Genomic DNA, 15,893 nt, shown 5'->3' with positions numbered 1-15,893 from the left:
AAATATATATTATTGAGTTACTTACATAAAAAATATAATACTTAGTATATTACCGCACCCCCTTATGTTATACTTACCTAAGTATTGCAAATGATTAAGTAGATAGTAATATTTTTCCCTATAAAGGCTATAACCTCCAATAATCGTTTACACATTGATAATAATTCTCAGTAGGACTAGGTCAATAGAACATCGTGCCTTGTCAAGACATTATAAATCCTGGTGGTCATTATTATTAAGTTTATCGCGAGCCCACATATGCTAAGGCGGTGCTCACACTGCCTCTCATCAGTCTCACCACGCTGTATGTTGCGTAAATGCGTAGGTATCCGAACGTTGCTTGTAATACTGAATGCGTAGTACTGAATGCGTATCCGAACCGAACGCGTTGCTTGTAATACCTACTCTGATTACAGCTACCGAGTCGAGTGGCCAGACAATATTCTCGACCAATGAACGGGCGAGTAAACGTTGTATGATAGAGATTGCTAAAATCAACAAGGCCGCCTTTTTGTATTGACCCCTTAGCATTAATTTTCATCGTGAACGTAAAGTAAAATTACTCGATGAATTTTGTAGGGAAATTTTAGTTCCGCTACCGACCGCCAGGGGCGCTGTTCATATTTTCATACAAAATTACTCGATGAATTCTACTTCATGTTCACGATGAAAATTCATGCTAATACCCTGAATACACCTAGGTACCGAGTCAAGTGGCGAGACAATATCCTCGACCAATGAACGGGCGAGGATACTGTATCTCCACTCTACTTGGCAGTGTGAGAACCGCCTTAGTTCATCGCGGGCCTACACATGCTAAAAGTTAACATTATCTATACTGCTGATTCATCTGAATAAAATTATTGAAATATAAGGGTTGCTACATTGGCATAAATGTAGTCTTCGTACTAATTAAAAATATTGTCAAAATTAGTTCGCTATACCTACTACCCCAAGGCATCGTGGTGCTGCAAAATAGGTAATACTAAATTATTATGACTGCGTAATTTGGTGTGCCTTTGTACGAGTGCTTGTCTCAAAATTACCACCTATTTCCTAACTCCATTTTTGCTATTAAAAATCATCCATTCAATAGGACAATGCAAAAGTGGTAGGTATACACTTAGTGAACTGAAAGAGGGTGATTATGATTAACAACTTTTTCTACGACTTTGGATAATTCGCAAAATGGTTCTTTGATCTAAAAAAACAGCACTGTCAACCCTACTAAATATTAATAACATTACCACGAGCGAATATGTAATGCAATAATAATAATCAGCTCACACACACTTAGCAGATGAAGGTTGGAGATAAGTCCAGAAATCATGATTATTATTATTATTATTATGACTGAATTATTAATATTATTATGACTGAATTTAGTTGCTACATTAAAAATAACTCAGTATGTCGGGAACGAAATACACTCACGGGGCAATGCCCGGTTCCACTGAGAAAAGCACCAAATTACTCCTAAACGAAAAAGGCTAGCTTAATGACTCCTTTTGCAACATTGAAGTACATTTAACAGAGCATCAGAATATTACCAACTAACACTGAGTTGCAGAAAGGATCTTTAAGTTAATGTCGGCATTAAATGTATGGTTGCCTTGATTTGACAGTATACGGACAGAAAGAGACAGACATAGATTTAATGTCGACATTAACTTAAAGTCCCTTTCTGCAACTCGGCATTAAAACGACAATAGTTTGTTCAAAATTTAAATTAAATCTTTAAAAAAAGTAGGGTCGTTTGGTGTCGGAATTTTATGAGTGGAACTATTTAATTAGCTGTGAGTGTATAAGCACTGATAAAATTCCGCCTCAATGCATTGAACATTAACATTGCATATTGAACTATTGTCCTACTTTAGTCGCTTTAGTCATAACACGGTAAATAACAATATAGGATGGACTGAGGACTACATAAATTATATGATTCATAATGGTTAATCGTGTCCTATTTTATATTAATAGGCCAATACGAATATGAATAATATATTGTATTACTCATCCAGTTAACAAAATAATTCATAATCTACACCATAAAATACAACAAAACGGTTAAACCATAACGCAATGGTTAAAATGACGGCTGAATGGTGTAGTGGTTAGTGACCCTGACTGCTATGCCGAAGGTCCCGGGTTCGATTCCCGGCTGGGGCAGATATTTGTTTAAAGACAGATATTTGTACTCGGGTCTTGGGTGTTGATATTTATTTATATTTAGTATATATCTATCTATTTATTTGTGTAGATATATCAGCTGTCCGACACCCAGAGGCGGTGGCAGAGACACAGGTTCTGCCTACCTTGGGGTCGGAGGTCGGATGGTCGTGTGTGAGATGTCCCCACATATTCATTTATGTTTATTTATTTATTTATAAAATAAATGTTATGATTTTTAGACACTTTATGTTAAATTGAAGAAAAATTTACGTCTACTTACCTACATACTTCAAACATTCTTTGTATTGATTGCACCAATAGAAAAAGGTGCTAAATTTCACAGGTTTCTTCTAACTGACCCCATAATTTGAGTTTTTTTTTACCATTTGTGATTAATTAAAAAGTGAAAATACCTATAAGTAGTATAACTAAATATTAAAAATTGTTTTCTTTCTCCTCTTGGCAGTTGGGGATGAATTTTACATGATTATTTGGGAAAAAACCTAGGCCTAAACCCTTCCTTCATTGGAAGGAGACCCGTGCCCCAGCAGTGGGAACGTAATGGGTCGTGATGATGATGATGATTTGGGAAAAATACATGGTTTACGGTTTAGGCGTTAAAGAAACTAAACGAATATATTCACTATAATTATACGCACGATATACTTAAATAAACTGGTATTTTATCTTCCTACTTAAAAAAACACAAAAAATATTACCTAGTAGGTATAAAACAAATGGCAAATTTAGCAAAAACCAACAAAAATCACTGCGAGTGTGGATAAAGATAATACATTTAATTGGAATAAATTAAATTCAACCTTGACATTAGCACGAATAACTATTTCATCTGGAAACCGGTTCCTAACACGCCTACGAATTTAAATTATACGTCATTAAAGTGATACGTAATCTGGCAAATTCACGAGATCGCATTACTTAATATTAACATTCACGTGTGTATACAATACAGGGGATCTAGTGTAAGTTTTTCTTAACCGACCGATCAGTGAAAATGGACACAAATTTTTATGGCGGAGCTAGTTACAGGTAGGTAGGTGTACTGCTAGGAGGTGACTCTCCCGGCCGCGCCATACAAACTGACGTTTTCTCGCCGTTTCTGGAACCGTGTAAAACTCGCACTCCCTATGCAGAGGGACTAGTGGGGGTTTTCACCGATGGAGCGGTGAAAAGTAAACGCAATATGTGTGGACGCTTACCTTCAATTGACTTTCTTAGGTGAAATTGAATGTAAGTAGGTAAGTAATTGTATTGTAGACTCACCTTTACTTAGCCGACTATGGACGGTGTACGTCAAATTTCGGAATTCCAAATCCATTGTATCTGTAATAAAGAAAAAAACGTGGAATAAAACAGTATTTTTTTTATGTAGGAAGTATCAGTTAAGTACTTAATTTGGTTTGGTATTTTTTACAAGTTTATTGGTTACGCAGAACCTACTTTTTTTTTGTTGGTAAGTTTGTATAAGAATTAAGAACCTAGTTACTTAATTATTTTATACGTCAAAATTATTGACATACATACCTTACATCAGATATACTTTAATCGGTATATTAATTAATTATTGAATAAAGTCATAGTTGATATTCGTATTCTGCGACCTTAAAGTTAAATAGTGAAATAAAAAAGAATGCCTATTGAATAATGTATTTAGATTTAATTTTACAGTAAAAGTATTGAAATTGGTGCTGTGAACTGTAAATGAGTGAACAGAACTATTTTGCCACTTTTAAAATAACGGAAGATGTCAAATTTAACAAAACAAAGCAATTTTCCTTTTCAAAATTTACAGAATCTGACAACAATACCCATTGTTAAATTTCAAAGGAATCCGTAATTCCCTACCACACTTTCTATATCACGTATCTCCAGTTTCCGAAATTATTTTCCAATTTAACCATCGATTAATATTGTAATAATAACAGATTCAGTAGAAAAAACATAAATGGAGGCGTCATGAAGTTATTCGTTATTGGAAACTTCCTAAAAGCCCACTTCAATAATAAATCAAAATTATACGTAAGTAGTAACACTTTTTTATCATTTCAGAAACTGGCTTTCATTCAATATTATAGTTAGAGTTCAATGTCGGTCGTTGCTCTTAAAGAGACTGTAGTTTGTAGTGGCTGCAGCGTAAACACGCCCAACACATAATACGGTCAGCAAAAAATTGTAGATAGATATACAGATTTTAAGTTTGAAAAGGTACAAATGTATAAATAGCTACTAATGTAATGAACCTGACAGTACAGACAGCAAAATAATTACATGGGCCATCCCAGTTCTAACACAAACGTTTGTTACAGAAATAGTAATACCTAGGTACCTATGTATTGTAATTTCTATGTTTTGTTATGTGCCTAACAAGTGTTGAGCATGTCTGTAATTGGTACAAGTTATTGATAAGTACCTCTCTAACCTTTCTTTTATAAGTGTATTGTAACATGTACTGTTGATGTGCCTTATATAAATAAATAAATAATTAAATTTTTAAAGGAGTTAACTAGAACAAAAGCTATTGGATAAATAAGTAAGTAGGTATAAGAATAGAATAGAAAAAATATTTGTTTTTCAGACTAGCACTGACTGTGACTGCAGTGTCTGTGACCATGGAAGAAACAAACCAGAATTAAAACCGGATGAATTAACCGTAGCATAGACTAATACGTAGATAGGTACGTGGAAAGACACAAGAGTATAAACCAGAACGGCTAGTACGGGGCGCATTTAAGACGTGACATGAGTTTTGCATCGCGCTCACTCACATCGCGCAGCCTCAAGAGCGAGCGCGACGGAGAACTCTTCTCACGTCTTAATAGCGTCCTGTGCTACAGGGCCAGATGCACTGTACCTGTAGGGGGGAATTTTATCAATGACCGATGAATGAATGAATTCACGATTATAAAAAATACCCTTAGTAAATAGTTAGATTTTCATACCCTACGTATTAGGTAAGATATAAGTTTTGATCCCTTAAAAAAAGGTAAATTACCAACAGGTACAAGACCAACTGATATAATTCTACCCTGCGTAAGCATTAGCAACATAATCTATAGATTAGCTAGATCTAGAAAGGTCCGGTGATGATACTACAATGTTGCAAGAATCTTGGCAGCTATAAATAATAGATTTCTATTTATAATAAGCTACTTTCTTCAGTCAGAAAATGCAGTAGCTATTTATAAGAGTTAATGGGGCGATCGGGACAAATTTCACCACAGCTGTATTTTGCACCAGTTAACCTCAGATAAAAGTTGGGTTTGTATTATTCCACTATAGGCTAAGGGCACTATTAGTGCTTACCTACTAGAATAGGATCCATTCCTGAAACGTACAGGATATTCCGAATACTTATATTTATGTACGCTTTGATTGTAAACCGTTTATTTAACTTACGTGTTAAAAATGTGATAAAGAAATTCTAAGAGGTCTCAGTTCAGACTCAGTTTTTCATTATATATGTATATATTTTTTATGACCTATATTACCTACTCATTTACAAAATTTCCATAAGTATATTTATATGTATAACAGCTGAGTGAAACCTGAGTTAAATAACGGTCGATGGTTCAATTGGCTTTTAAACGGAAAGTTTGACGACACCACACGTGTCAGTGTGTCAACAACACGACACAGAGTCAAGGCTGATACCGAGCCAAAATATAAACATAGTAATAAAATATTGTTGCACCCTGTACATAAGAAAGGTGTACGCTTATCTTTATACTTACTTATTTTCAAGCCATACTCGGCTATTATGGATAAAATTTTGCTTTTATTACAGTAATATTGTGCAAAATAGACGTCTAAATTCAGATTTACGATGGTGATACCTAAGTCTTTCCCAATCTAATGGACTCAGACTGCTTTGCGAAACCCTAAGTACCTATCAATAATTGAGTCACTTAGTGGTACAATAAGAACCGAGGATAGATCTAGTTAGGCATTCCTAGATAGGGATATACTAGGTAATAAATATAATATATGAAGTATATCTTACAATCTCAGTGTAAAATATTGCAAGAACTCTGCAGATGGTGAAATTTTAACTGATAGAAATCGAATGTGTACAGCCAGAAAAATAAACCTGAACGACAAAAAAAATATACACCATGGTAAGATAGCAAACGAGATAAAATACAGGGTGTTAACTAGAATGCGTTTGAGCGGGAAATGGGGGTTAGTATTAGTCTAACCAAGCACGTTTCTAAGAAAAAAAACATCAGAATCTCGAATATTTATGTTTAAAGTCTAAAGTAAAGTGGAAAGTTTTACCTTAATCAAAAACATGGTCACCCTACACAAACACATAACCAATGAGACATTCGATTGCAAAAGAACACACACTGTAAATTTGTTATCAACTTCACTTTTCATAATTTATTTGATGTAACTATGATTGTAATTAATTACACAGTAGGTAATAACAATTATTAAATAAAATTGAAATTATTCATGGTGATTAATGACATACTAATCAACAATTAAACAGCTGACTGTCATAAAGTTTGATAGATCGTACAGAATATAATTTATGACTTTCTAGGAGCTCAGAACAATAATTAAACCTTTTTACTCAGAATAAGGTAAGCGTTTAGTATTCACCCTTGATACTCACCACATTTTATTTTTCTTTTATTACCTAAAGATGCGTACAGACCCAACGAACGCCCACCGATGGACATTTATCATACATAATACAGGGGCAGATTGAGCAACGAAGGTCAACAAAACCCGTTCGTTGGCGTTCGTTTGGCCGGTCTGTATGCAGCTAAAGTTAAAAGACCACAATGCGTAACAGGATGATAACAGGGTCTACTTCAATGACGAATTGGTTTACTTACACTCGCTCATCTCGATTTGTGTTGTGTACTTGCGATTGAGACGTCTTTGATGACGAATAGTACGGGAATCCTTATAATAAGTATGGCCTCACTTTAAATACCAGTAGAATAATAACAATCTCGCGTATCATAACCATCGAGTATTTATGATAGTCATTACCTTCTCTGTGGATCTAGTCTGTCAGTCAGTCATTGTTGTTTACTTGTTTACAATATTTTTTTACAATTAAGTATTACCTAAAAGAGTAGGTACCTACAATTCTATCTTTTGATTACTAAGCCTTGTTCCTCATTTCGTTTTATGTTGTGCTGTGCTGTGAATACGTGTGACCTATGTTATGAAGCATAAAATGAAAATGTTCTGTATTCAAAAAAGATAATTGTGTATCAATAAAGTGATACTTATGGAGTAAAATGAAATGTCTACAATGGATTGGGTACTTTGAGTACCCAACATCTCGGTAGGTACCTTGACGATGTAGCTCCACGAGTGTGGTGCAGATGCACGCATACTTTTTTATTGACCTTGGCTTTGAATTGTTTGGCCTTGATCTTGGCTTTCAAGTTCATGGTCATTCTGTCAAACGTACCTAAACCTGAAAAGGGTGACTATGAAATTTTAAAATGTACTAAATAAAACTATTTTATGTTGGTCAGCTTAAAGGAAATAAAATACGTTTTTTAATGTCTTATCGTGTTCAGCATCATCAGCTGTATCTACCATTTCCCGCTCCAACGCAATTAAGTTAACACCCTGTATAAACAAGGGCACGTCCGTTCGATGTATTTGTGTTTCTCAATGTTTAAGTGTAAAATGTGACACTTAATTTATGCTATATTATTTTACTTGAAAGTTATATCATTATTACAATCTTAACGATTAAGTTTTCTTTTTCAGGAGTAGAATATAATATTATTTATGAAAATATCCTGCACTAACATTTTGACTTTGCCTTAAAATATTTTCCCGTGGAACTTCTGAGATAAATAACCTTACCCAAATCTACATAAGTACCAATCATCATCATCAGCCAATAATCATCCACTGCTGGACATAGGCCTCTCCCCAGGGAGCGCCACAACACTCGGTCCTCGGCCTTCCTCATCCAACCACTACCCGCCACCCGCCTAAGGTCGTCAGTCCAGCGGGCAGGAGGGCGTCCCACGCTGCGTTTGCCTGTTCGTGGTCTCCACTCGAGAACTCGTCTACCCCAACGGTTATCGGTTCTTCGGCAGATATGACCAACCCACTGCCACTTCAGCTTGCATATTTTGACAGCTATGTCGGTAACCTTAGTCCTCTGACGGATAACCTCATTTCTGATACGATCCATCAGAGAAACCCCAAGCATAGCTCTCTCCATAGCACGCTGAGCGACTTTAAATCGGTGGACCAGTCCTACCGTCAGTGTCCACGTCTCTGCACCATACGTCATCACTGGCAGGACGCACTGGTTGAAGACTTTTGTCTTCAGGCTCTGAGGAATGGCCGAGGAGAATATGTGACGAAGTTTCCCGAATGCAGCCCAACCCAGTTGGATGCGCCTTGCAGCCTCCTTTTCGAAGTTGCTTCTGCCTAGCCGAATAGTCTGCCCGAGGTAGACATATTCTTGCACAACTTCGAGTGTTGCCTCACCAACGGCGACCGGCTCCGGTTTGATGTGAGCATTGTACATGACTTTCGTCTTGTCCAAGTTCATTCCGAGGCCTACACGTCGGGAAGCAGCATTTAGGCCACTTAGCATCCAGCTGAGTTCCTGCAGAGATTCTGCCATAATAACGATGTCGTCCGCGAAGCGGAGGTGTGACATGTACTCGCCATTTATACATATGCCATGTCCTTTCCAGTCCAACGTCTTAAAGACATCTTCCAATGCATTGGTGAACAGTTTCGGAGATATCACATCCCCCTGTCTCACTCCACGTTGCAGTTGGATAGGTCTTGTCTTGTGGTCCTGTACTTGGACAGTCATAGTAGCGGCATTGTACAGACATCTCAACACCTCGATATAGCGCCAATCGATTTGGCATCTCTGCAAGGATTCCAAAATTAACTGCCCAGGTCTCGATAAGTACCAAATTTAATTAATATTCTTACTGGTGACAGGGTGACAAGTGACAAACCATAGCCCAGCCTAGTGTTTGTCACCAACTCGATTCTGAAAAGCTCCTCATCGTTACTTAAAATAATTAAGTATTTAAAAGTAAAAGTTAGGAAATAAAATCGACAAGGAAGTAAATATTACAGAGTCTGTATTTCCTGAAGCAACGTGACACTAAATGAACTGATCTGTATCACTTCCTCATCAAGGGCATTGAACTTAGGAAAATAATTATACCGAAGCACACATTTATAAGTAAGTACACAATTTTATAACTTATTTATAGTAGCTGCCGGTATTATACCCAAAATGTTACCAGAAATTGCAGAATATATTTTTTTAAATAATAGATTTTGATACATGTATATTAACATTGAACTAATACTAATGGTTATATTAGTATTCAATACTATATTAAATTCAGAATAATTATTTAAGGTAACAATGAAAATTACCTACAGGGCAAGTTTAGTTTTTTTCGTGTCAAAACAATTTAACGGTATACAACGCGGTAATGCTGCGAGTATAATGGGTACCTTTGGGCCAGGTACGATTCGGGGTGGCCTTTTTGAGTGATTTTTGACGAGGCATATTGCTGATAACATTTGTTATATAGGTTAATGACGAAGCTATTCGCTTAAATTACCTTCTTAGATTTAAATTAAATAATATTTAATTTATTAATACCAACCTATCAACGGCGGTGACACCCGCCGATAAAACTATACAAAAATTAACTGAAAATATATAAACAAGTTAACTAAATATATAAGCTAAGTAACTAGAAACTGGTTCATAGCATACTGTTGGACAAGTATTTTTTATTGTATATTATTTTAGTAAACCCGCTATTCAATCTTTTAGATTAAGTACAACATAAATATATAACAAGTTTTCTATAAATATTAGCTACATACGTAAAAGAACATCTATTTACTTAATTATGCTAATGTCAAGGGATATTAGAAAAAAATATAAGCAGATTAAATTCAGATGCGTAGGGACAGATCTGATACATCCAGTCCGGAAATGTTAATTATCTCAGTAAAGTTTTTGCGGAAAACCGGTTATTTTAGCAGTTATTTTAACTTCCGAGCCGGTTATAGTTATTTTTAACTTTTAACTACTTATATTGTATTAAAATTGACAGTCAGTGAGTACGGTTTATAAAGTGGGTTATCATTAGGTATGTCATAAATTAATTAACTATGAAGCATTACGTAAGTATTATGAGAGTTTTTGCATAGATAGTAGGTACTGTATAATGTTTGTGAGCTAGTAAGAACAAACTACTTAGTCTCCAGATATAATATAGGTAAGTAACTATATCTCTGAATATCCTACTAATAAATACGCATACTCACAAACTTTCGCATTAACCATAGGCTACTTTTTAACGAGGTATTCCCACGGGAAAACTTTTTAAGGCGAAGCGTAGCTCGCGGGCGCAACAAGTACTTTTATAATGCTGAATTCCAAGTGAAAAATAAAACGAACATAAAGTGATTTTGAAGGCACCAAATTAAAATTTAGCAAACGCTCTGCGCTGCCGCTGGTAAGGTGGTTACCTGCCCTAGCCTTTACGTTAAGCCCTAGTCCTAGGTGTCGGAATAATTTAGGTATTACTTAAACACATTTTAGTTCGAGTTCGTGTTCATTTGGACACTGTAGCGATAGAAATGTAATTTTGAAAGTGATTGTTTCATGGCTTAAATCGTTTCGAAACAATTCTTAGGTGCAATAACTTTAACTTGGCATTCAGATAAGCTACGCTGATGTAAATTTATGACTATCTAGGTAAGCGTAAAAACATTTTTTTTACAAGCTTGCATTAAAACTTTCAGCCCATGGGTTAGATATGGTTACTTACGCCTTCCAGATCCAGTTTTTTAAGCTAAAAAAGATTTATAAGCATCCACTTTTTTCAGCATTTATAAGCATTCAGCATCGTACGCAACAGACGCATCGCATTCATTCTTCGTTGTATAGAATTCTCACAAGTGCGTCCACGACGCTGTTTCTCAATACTTTTATAAAAATCCGTTTGGTCCGATAGTCTGATACGTACGATACCGATAGGTGGACGCTTACCTTACACCGAGTATTTAGTTCGCTAACTGACCGTTAATACATACCTAATTCTCTAGTGCCTCTCAAACACTTTCACAATGCGTGCACACTATGGAGCATCGACTCGCGCCATACCGTTTTCAAGTACAAGAATAAGGCTTTGGCTGTATTTACAGTTCTGTAGTAAAATAATATACAGGGTGTTGCAAAAGTAATATGGTAAACGGAAAACAGAAGACTCAGTCAAAATAAAAGCTCACTTGTATTTTTCGACCTTTTTTTGCACCTATCTTGTTCCTTTATTGTTTACTAGCTGTTCCCGCGCGCTTCGCTTCGCCTTAAAAAGTTTTCCCGTGGGAATTCCGGGATAAAAAGTAGCCTATGTTCTTTCCCAGGGTCTAGATCGTATGCATACCAAATTTCATTCAAATCCGTTCAGTAGTTTAGGCGTGAAAGAGTAACAGACAGACAGACAGACAGACAGATAGACAGACATAGTTACTTTCGCATTTATAATATTAGTTAGGATCAAAGTTCAGTTGCGTTGCGAAGTTGGGAATGAAATAAATAAAGAAGCTGTTTCCGTTAAGAATGAAGAAGGCTCAAGTTTCATCTCAAGCCCTGCGAGTACGCAATATAACCAATAGAAAGTCGGCACATGTATAAACAAGTTGTACTCTAGACCTAGAACTCAAATCTTAGCGTGAGTCGGAAAGACCGTAATTATAGTAATGTAGGTAAACATTTCTAAGGTTATCTTTGAGTGAAATTATTGTAGGTAGGTACACGGGAATAACTCCATCGTGAGGCTTTCCTTTTTGTTTTCATTAATATAACCCAAAACCAAAAGATTTTTTGGGTAAATTATCTGACTGGAGAATAATTCACTATAACGTGGAATATGAAATATGATTAATTGGTTTTGATGGTGAAATCCCTAACTACAATTCTATTCTGTAAGTTGCAGGTATGGTTGTAAATAGTTGAAATGTAGCTGTTGAAATGATTTATTGTGTCTCAATACCTAGACAAAAGAGGTTATTCTATATTATTCGTTTTTCGGACGGATCTTATCCATTCTATATTTTAATAAAGACCGAAAGGGGTTCAAAAAGGAGTGTCTATTATATATATGGAGACTATTCACCCTCTTCCGATCCTTAATTCAAGTACTTAAACTTTGTAAAAGTCAGTAGATTGGAGCTGCTAAAGACATTTTTATAAACTCCCTTGTTAAATTGTTTTCCATTTCTATAGACATATTATTATACTTATTATCATTTAAAATTTCACATGGCTTAACTTTTGCCCATTTTCCTAAATAACAATAATTTACTGTAATTATTATAATAAATGCAATCATGATCTGTAATGACAAAAATGAAATTGAATAATGTATAGGTACCTACCCGAGATTCTAATTGGATTGAGGCAAGCAACGGACAACAAGCAGGCCACAATACCTATAATAAGTAGATAAATGTCACTTCTATAACCGATATGTATGTAACTATGTAAGTATTTATAATTTAAAATTCTATGAAAGAACTCTTACGTATCTATGCCGAAGGGGTTCGGGTTCGGTTCCCGGCCGGGGCAGATATTTGTTTAAAAGACAAATATCCCGAGTCTTTTAAACTTGGATGTTTATTATGTACCTATCTATCTATAAATCTGTGTACTTAAATATTAGAGTTGCCCGATACCCATACTACAGGCTCTGCCTAACTTAGGGTCGGATGGCCGTGTGTGAGATGTTACCAAAAATATTACTAAATAACTTTATCAGCAATAACAAAAATGCTATTAGATTATTTTTACCTATAAAATTTAGTAATACTCTACCAGCTATTGCTGTCGTCACTTGTTTTGTTTAGTTATTATTTGTTATGTAGACGGTTGAAATAAAAACAAAATATTATTTAGGCTATTGAACCATTTCAAATTACAAGTTACGAGTTTACGACTGATATTTTTGCGAATTGTAATTAATATTATTTTCTTTAAAAACTACGTTAGTAACACCTTATTTATGTCTAATATGTAGGCGTAGGTGATATGCAATGTAACCAACCTCCTTATTAACTTGGTATACCTACCTAGCTGTAGAAATCGTTATAACAAATCAGTGCAGCGAGCACATGATTCGATACTATTTTCGAATCTACACGAAGGGTCACTTTTACCAAACGTTAAACGTAATTAAATCAAATTTTAAATACATTTTGTACTAACTGACAGACGTATGACAGGCTACTAAATACGTTTAGCTTTTGGTGAAATTCCACCTAACATATATGGAAAAACAAATGTCACTTTTGGAACTAACTTTGCCTTACGTTTTGACAGTGACAGTTGACGATACGCAACGTTAACGGAGGTTCGAAACTTGTGCTCGCGACTCAGATAAGTACTTAGTTAATTTTATACGATATATTCACACAAAAAATACTGTGTTTAATTATCTACAGCTATTATAAAAGAAAATGAATATTTACCTACGAAAGGTAAATCTTAAGTGGTAGGGTGGTGGTCTAGGATAGAATAAATACTTACATAATTTCTGACTAATAGCTTTTGGTTTGTCCATCAGAAGACCATTGATGCTGATGATGATGATGTTAAAATCCTTGAACTGTACCAAATCTAACATCATGGAGGTTAAGCCTCAGAAACGTTAACCGCAAATGTAATTTTGGTATAGTCATGATGATTATGTTTAAAAAAATAAATACTAAATGTCCCGTTCGTCTGTACGATCGACGTCATTATACTTGGTCGGTATAAAATCTTTTTTTTTTGGTGAGTAGGTGTAATCACACAATCATCATTAAAATGCAAACATGAGAAATAAGTACTTATATTTTTATCGCTAAGTACCTACCTACCTATATAAAAATAAGGAGACTTCGTACTTTTATATATGTTACTGAATGTATTACTGAAAACGCAACAAAGTCTAAGATGGTAGGTACTCGCCTATTTACGAAAGCGTAAAATTTTACAATGCGCTCAAGTAAAAAATTGTTGTGGAAGGTCATGGTTTTGCTACCGCAAATTATTGTAACAGAGCAAATGCAGCATGAACAAATAAATTAGTAACGGGCGGTTTTATCATTGACATGATGTTGGGGTTGAACGGCCTGTTTCGGCTTACTGCACAATTTACACCCTGTATAAGATGTGATACTTAGGTATACGCGAGGTATTAGGGAATGAAATCATCAGTTACTTACATACTTTTACTAATAAAATTGCTCTTATTCTTATTATGTTTGGAAAGGGCACTGGGCGTCACCTTATTTTCATGATAATTTTAATACAAAAATAAAACTGGTTTAACATTAAACTGGAGTAAATTTTTATTTTTACACTTCTATATTTTTTTTTCTGTGGCCTATCCCACAAAATTTCACGAGTTGTAAATAATAAACCAGTTATAATATTTTTTATGACTTTAGTACCTGTACCCTGTACCTGTACTAGTTATTATTCTGTGCTTTAGTGGGATAGCGCATGGTATTCTGCAACAGGGAAAAACCAGGCCAGTTTTGCATTGCAAAGAATGTTAAAAAAATATAATAATACTAGCTGTTCCCGCGAGCTTCGCTTCGCCTTAAAAAGTTTTCCCGTGGGAATTCCGGGATAAAAAGTAGCCTATGTTCTTTCCCAGGGTCTAGACCATATGTATACCAAATTTCATTCAAATCTGTTCAGTAGTTTTGGCGTGAAAGAGTAACAGACAGACAGACAGACAGACAGACACAGTTACTTTCACATTTATAATATTAGTTAGGATATGACTGTGTTGAATAAGTATCCTCTGCAACCACTGTAACGGAGAATATGAGTATTATGAGTAGTAGTAAACTTTGGTCTGTGAGTAATGTTGTGTTGCTTTTGCAATTGCGCCGTTTTATTATAAAAAGGATGTGATAAGGCACGAGTAAATACATCTACCATTTGTTTTATATGAGATTTCTATCTATGTTTACTTATATTTTTAACTTTTATTAGGTATTTCCTTTTGTTGGAGAACAATAGTTTTAGAGCATAATTAAGTAATAAATTTTTAATGATTAGTTTTAATCATAAGTACCTATAAAGTCCCCCACAACCCACGAGCTTTACATCACGGTATATTTTATTAACTTAACTAACTTTTTTTTTTTAAACCAAAGTAATCAATTGTCATTTATTAAGATAATAATCATTGTAAAATGTAACAGGTGCTAGAAAAACTTACCTAATTTGTTTTTTTTTATACGGTGAAAATTAAATAATGAAACATTATAAAAAACATATACAAAACAGCTTGCAAACCCTGAGCTTTTTTTTAGCTGATAATAAAGGTGTGATGCAGGGGACCGGTTAAATAACTTCCAGTAAGAAAATACCGTTCGTCACAGAAAAGGTAAGTAACTTAAACAGTAAAAACAGTATTTAAATACTCGGTTAAGAAAACAAGAGGGTATTATGATGATAGAGATAACTATCACTTATCCGCAGCGTACCTCATCCAATGACTAAAGCTTATAATATCAACCACCCAAAGAGGGGCATAAGTTTGATCTATAATATGTGGCACGTATACTTGGAGCTCTTGGGCTGATGATAGTGGGCTAGGTGAGAGAGTTTAAAACTCACACCTAAGGGTAACACTATGTAAAATTTAAACTACTTA

General features: G+C 35.0%; 1 protein-coding gene across 1 annotated transcript in view; it reads right to left on the bottom strand.

Moving 5' to 3' along the window:
* LOC105398500 (ATP-binding cassette sub-family G member 4) overlaps positions 1-15,893 on the bottom strand; it is a 38,663-nt gene that overhangs the window by 16,739 nt on the left and 6,031 nt on the right. The window contains exon 2 of the mRNA XM_038118324.2: positions 3,457-3,516. Within this exon, the coding sequence (XP_037974252.2) occupies positions 3,457-3,511 (55 nt within the window). The 5' untranslated portion in view covers positions 3,512-3,516. The remainder of the gene's footprint in view (positions 1-3,456; positions 3,517-15,893) is intronic.

The sequence above is a fragment of the Plutella xylostella genome, chromosome 29, assembly GCF_932276165.1.
Source record: "Plutella xylostella chromosome 29, ilPluXylo3.1, whole genome shotgun sequence".
NCBI lineage: Eukaryota > Metazoa > Arthropoda > Insecta > Lepidoptera > Plutellidae > Plutella > Plutella xylostella.
Note: the sequence above shows the minus strand (reverse complement) of the source record. Positions and strands in the feature narration are given on the sequence as shown.